The sequence below is a fragment of the Salvelinus sp. IW2-2015 genome, unplaced genomic scaffold (genome assembly GCF_002910315.2).
Source record: "Salvelinus sp. IW2-2015 unplaced genomic scaffold, ASM291031v2 Un_scaffold2232, whole genome shotgun sequence".
Classification (NCBI taxonomy): domain Eukaryota; kingdom Metazoa; phylum Chordata; class Actinopteri; order Salmoniformes; family Salmonidae; genus Salvelinus; species Salvelinus sp. IW2-2015.
This window is the reverse complement of record NW_019943562.1, coordinates 32,220-38,318: the sequence shown is the minus strand read 5'-3', so window position 1 is coordinate 38,318 and position 6,099 is coordinate 32,220. Positions and strand designations below refer to the sequence as shown.

General features: G+C 41.5%; 1 protein-coding gene across 1 annotated transcript in view; it reads right to left on the bottom strand.

Moving 5' to 3' along the window:
- snx15 (sorting nexin 15) overlaps window positions 1-6,099 on the bottom strand; it is a 23,379-nt gene that overhangs the window by 8,082 nt on the left and 9,198 nt on the right. The window contains 4 exon segments of the mRNA XM_024140659.2: window positions 807-922; window positions 1,217-1,373; window positions 2,842-2,864; window positions 2,867-2,966. Of these exon segments, the coding sequence (XP_023996427.2) occupies window positions 807-922; window positions 1,217-1,373; window positions 2,842-2,864; window positions 2,867-2,966 (396 nt within the window).

Here is a 6,099-nt window from a genome sequence, read left to right as displayed (position 1 = left end):
AAACATACACGATGACTAATGAAAATACACACAGGACAATTTAATTCCACACAAAAAAATGTTGCAAATTAACCTATAGACCGATAAACATAACGATCAAATGTGTTTCCAATGACTCTACTCCATCAATGAATAAAAAGCATTGTTTTTGCAATGCTTCTTTTCCTCTCTTCTTTGCCGGTAATTCCAGCTAACGGAAGGAAACCCTTATGCTTGTTTATTTATATGTTTTCTCACCCTAAAGAAGAGTCAACATGGGCCAGCATCCCTGTGGAACATTTGACACCTTGTAAGAGTCCATTCACCGACAAATTGAGGCTATTCTGACGGCAAAAGGGGAGGGGGGGGGATGCAACTCAATATTAGGAAGGTGTTCCTAATGTCTGGTTTAGCACAACAACACATTGTAAATAATAATTTGTTCTTAACTGACTTGCCTAGTTAAATAAAGGTTAAATAAAGGTTAAATAAAGGTTAAAATAATGAAATAGTCCAGCAGCAGGAGAATTCACACTCAAAATAGTCTCTGTATGCTGTGATAGTTGTGTTGGATACATAACATACACGATGACTAATGAAAATACACACAGGACAATTTAATTCCACACAAAAAATGTTGCAAATTAACCTATAGACCGATAAACATAACGATCAAATGTGTTTCCAATGACTGCTACTTCCATCAATGAATAAAAAGCATTGTTTTTGCAATGGGACTTTTTCTTTTCTTCTCCCTGTCATTTTGGCCGGTAATTTCCAGCTAACGGAAGGAAACCCTTATGCTTGTTTATTTATATSTTTCTCACCCTAAAGAAGTCCTTTAGCTGAGGGCTGTTGTAGAGAGCAGGGATATTGGTGGTGAACAGGAGCATGGCCTCAGCTGCACTCCTCCTCTCCTCGATCACCCCTTCATCAAACCTACCTGAGAGAGATGAATTTTTAAAATAATAATTAGACTGACTGATTTACTAATTGATTGACTGATTCATTGATTAAAGATGCAGTCCGGGATCTTAAGCACAAAACAATTCGTAACATACTGTACGAATTGGTTTCGTAAACATATCATCCGAATTGCAAAACATCAGGACGTAACATATCATACGAAACGGAGAACGTAGCACACAAAAAAAAACGGGGACCCGTTTTGGCTCGAGCACAACTACTGGCTGAAATGATGCAAAAGTTCTGGAGTATCACTTTAACTGGGTCATACCAAAGAGCTGAGCGCCAGGGAACGAAGGGAACTCCTCCTGTCTCCTGAACAGGTTTCTGTGTGTGTACGACAGCTCTCCATATAGCTTCTTCAGTTCACTGTACCTCCTCCACACTAACACCTCCTTCACGTCCTCTGGACGACGCTTGGAGACAAACTAGATCGAGAGACAGGAAGAGAGAGAGAGTGCGAGAACACGAGAGAGAGAGAAAGAGATGGTAGAATGAGTCAATGGGATGGAGGGAGAAGAGGAGCGAAGGAAGGGAGAGAGACAGATGGAAGGAAAGGACAAGGGTGATTCATCGAAAGTAAACATAGTGATGTGTGTACCGCATTTACATAGAATACATTTATAGTATGAACTTCCTGTTTTTATATTTAACTAGGCAAGTCYTGGTACAAACATTATTAGGCACAGACAACAGCACAAAGGGCAAGAAGGTAGAGACAACAATACATCACACGAAGCAGCCARGYATGTCAGTAAGTGTCCATGATTGAGTCTTGGAATGTAGAGATACAACTGTCTCGTTTGAGTGGTTTTTGCTGGACATTCCAGTCTCTAGCTGCAGTTAACTGAAAYGAGGAGCGACCCAGGGATGTGTGCTGCTTTGGGGACCTTTAACAGGATGTGACTGGCAGAACGGGTGTTGTATGTGGAGGATGAGGGCTGCAGTAGATATCTCAGWTAGGGGGGAGTGAGGCCTAAGAGGTTTTTATAAATAAGCATCAACCAGTGGGTCTTGCGACGGGTATACAGAGACGACCAGTTTACAGAGGAGTATAGAGTGCAGTAATGTGTCCTATAAGGAGCATTGGTGGCAAATCTAATGGCCGAATGGTAAATAACATCTAGCCGCTGGAGATCACCCTTACCTGCCGATCTATAAATTACATATCCATAATCTAGCATGGGTAGGATGGTCATCTGAATCAGGGTTAGTTTGGCAGCTGGGGTGAAAGAGGAGCGATTACGATAGAGGAAACCAAGTCTAGATTTAACTTTAGCCTGCAGCTTGGATTAGTGCTGAGAGGAGGACAGTGTACCYTCTAGCCATACTCCCAGGTACTTGTATGAGGTGACTACRTCAAGCTCRAAACCCTCAGAGGTAGTAATCACACAGGTGGGGAGAGGGGTATTCTTCTTCAAGAAACCACATGACCTTTGTTTTGAAGGTGTTCATAGGATAGGAGAGGAAGGATTTACATGCACAATACTATCAGCAGCGAGAAGGCAAGTGGGAGGAGAAGGGTGTGTGTGGTGTGTGTGAGAGAGGGGGGGGGGGGGGGGGGGGTAACTACCCAAAGGGTCAAGTATTAGTCAGGGGGTTCGATGCTCAATCATGCAACAAATCACGAGTTCCCAACAATGCCCCTTTGGAATTGATTAGCTAGCTAGCTAATAGATTGTTTTGACATGACAATGGACCACTGACACTGTCTATTGAGCTAAGGTACATATATATGCATTGTATAAGTCTATCCTGACACATGACAACGTCTCTATTAGCTAGCTATAACAAGACTATTGCTGACAGTCAAAAAATGCATAGAATGGCTAACGCTAACCAGCTACATAGTGGCTAACGTTACAAAGATACAGATAAGACGAATGACAAACCGACCCTTGCGGTGACTTTATATTCGTGTGTCCCTTCTCGTGTGTGCGTGGTTCTGTCACCGAGAAAAAACGGTAATATCTTCTTCTCTTTTCTTCCGAACATCGCAGTGTGGAGTACAGATGTATACTCTTGTGTTGTCACTAATTACCACACGCACAAAGTCAAAATGGGTACAATCGTAAAAGTTTATGAAAACAAAAATGTACTTTTTTTGGTCTTAATTTAAGGTTATAATTAGGCAGGGTTGCAGTGGTGATTATGGTTAGGTTTAAGATCAGATTGTAGAAATAGGCGGGATTTAGCAATAATTATGACTTTGTGGCTGTGGTAACTATGACGACCCCGTTTCGATTTTCTCCACTCTAGCTTCCTGGTTTGGTGGCGTAGCCTTTGCGTGAGCAGTGACAGCCAAGACACTCTCCTCTGTTGAAGGGAGATCTCGTCAGGTAATTTAGCTCACAGTTGAGTTGACTTTTTTTTCTCGTGATTCAACTTTTATATGAAAAGTTTACACTATAAGCCTTTTTTTGAATCTATGGATAAAAAAAAAAAAGTATGATATGTTAACATTAATGTTATAAAGGCAATGTCTTATTTGACCATCTTCAGAGACCATAAGTAACCCACAGGGGGCGCTATCTATCTTTTGTCACAGCCGGTCAAACTATGTAATGACACTATCATGAGCGAAGAGATTATATTTCCCATGCAATAAAGCCCTTAAATTGAAATTTAGAGAGAGAGAGAGAGGATATGCTCTGGTCCTGGTGCTCTGTTCACAACACAAACAGACCCCACAGAGCCCCAGGACAGCAACACAATTAGACACCAACCAAATCATGAGAAAACAAAAAGAGAATTACTTGACACATTGGGACGAATTAACAAAAAAAACTGAGCAAACTAGAATGCTATTTGGCTAAACAGAGAGTACACAGTGGCGAATACCTGACTACTGTGACTGACCCCAAATTAAGGAAAGCTTTTGACTATGTACAGACTCAGTGAGCATAGCCTTGCTATTGAGAAAGGCCGCCGTAGGGCAGACATGACTCTCAAGAGAGACAGGCTATGTTGCACACTGCCCACAAATGAGGTGGAAATGAGGCTGCACTTCCTAACTCCTGCCAAATTGTATGACCATATTAGAGAAAAATTGTATGACCATATTAGGAAAATATTTCCTCAGTTACACAGATCCACAAAGAATTCGAAAATAATACCAATTTTGATAAACTCCATATCTACTGGGTGAAATACCACAGTGTGGCATCACAGCCGCAAGATTTGTGACCTGTTGCACAACAAAAAGAGCAACCAGTGAAGAACAACACAATTGTAAATACAACTAAATGTTTATGTTTATTTATTTTCCCTTTTTTACTTTAAAACTATTTGCACATGGTTACAACACTGTATATATACATGACATGACATTTGAAATGTCTTTATTCTTTTGGAACTTGTGTTTGTATAATATTTATATTTCACTTTTGTTGTTCTAGTTCAAATGTAAACATATTTTAGCCAATAAAGCCCTTAATTAAATTGAGAGAGAGAGAGATGGAGGAAGGTTAAACATGTCACCAGCCTATCAGGTATATGTAATGACCCACTCATCAAATCAAATCAAATGCTATTTGTCACATGTGCGAAATACAGGTGTAGACCTTACCGTGAATTGTTTACTTTAAAGCCCTTAACCAACCAAATAGAGTTTACTTTTTTTTTTACTAAATAAACTAAATTGAAGAAAAAGTAACCCAAAAAATTACATTACAATGTAAATTGTCGGTGCATTTGATAATTGTTCAGCTCTTATGGCTTGGGGGTTAGAAGCTGTTAAGGAACCTTTGGTCCTAGACTTGCGCTAGGACCAAATGGTCCTAGAAATTCTCGACCGCTTCCTTCAGCCCGTTGATGTTAATGGGGGCCTGTTCGGCCCGCCTTTTCCTGTGTCCATGTCAGCTCCTTTGTCTTGCTCAATTGAAGGAGAGTTTGTTGTCCTGGCACCACAGCCAGGTCTCTGACCTCCTCCCTATCGGCTGTCTCATCGTTGTCGGTGATCAGGCTACCACTGTTGTGTCGTCAGCAAACTTAATGATGGGTTGGAGTCGTGCTTGCCACGCAGTCGTGGGTGAACAGGAGTACAGAGGGACTAAGCATGCATCCCTGAGGGACCCCAGTGTTGACGATCAGCGTGGCAGATGTGTTGTTGCCTACCCTTACCACTGGGGAGTCTGACAGGAAGTCCAGGATCCAGTTGCAAGGGAGGTGTTAGCCCAGAGTCCTTAGCTTAGTGATGAGCTTTGAGACCACTACAGTGGTTGAACATTCACCAGCCTATCAGGTATGTAATGACCCTATCATGAGAAAGGGAGATAACCTGACAGAGATAATGGTTGTAATGTTCAACATAAAACAGCTGGCGTTGCTCTAACACAGGGGTTACACAGTTAGTAGAGAGAGAGAGAGAGAGAGAGAGAGAGAGAGGAGAGAGAGAGAGAGAGAGAAGAGAGAGAGAGAGAGAGAGAGAGAGAGAGAGAGAGAGAGAGAGAGAAGAGAGAGAGAGAGAGAGAGAGAGAGAGAGAGAGAGAGAGAGAGAGAGAGAGAGACGAGAGAGAGAGAGAGAGAGAGAGAGAAGAGAAATTTAAGGTGAAGAAAAGGGAGAAACCATCTTTACAAGGTGACATCAGTAAAGATGTAGTCTTCAGAGCATTTTTGTATTATTCTGTACGTAAATCCGAGACACTCCCTTTAGTATGTTATGTTAGAAATTCTAGCTAGGTGGCTAACGTTAGCTAGCTGGTTAATGTTAGCTAGGCTAGGGTTAGGTTAAGTTAAGTTTAGGAGTTAGATTAGGGTTAGGGTTAGCTAAAAGGTTAGGGAAGGGTTAGCTAACATGCTAAGTAGTTGCAAAGTTGCTAAAAAGTACCAAGTGTTGAAAAGTTGGCCAATTAACTAAAATGCTAAAGTTGTCTTGATTAGATTCAAAACTCGCTGTCACGACTTCCGCCGAGTCGCTCCTCTCCTTGTTCGGGCGGGTCGCGGTCGACGTCACCGGCTTTCTACCATCGCGCTCCATTTTCAGTATCCATTTGTTTGTCTTGTTCCTTCACACCTGGTTTTCATTCCCCAATCAATCCATATGTATATATTCTCTCTGTTCCCATCATGTCTTTGTGTAGAGATTGTTGTGTTACGTGTATTTTGATATTGTGGATATTGTTACGCGCATTATTTTGTCTAGTTCCGTGTTTG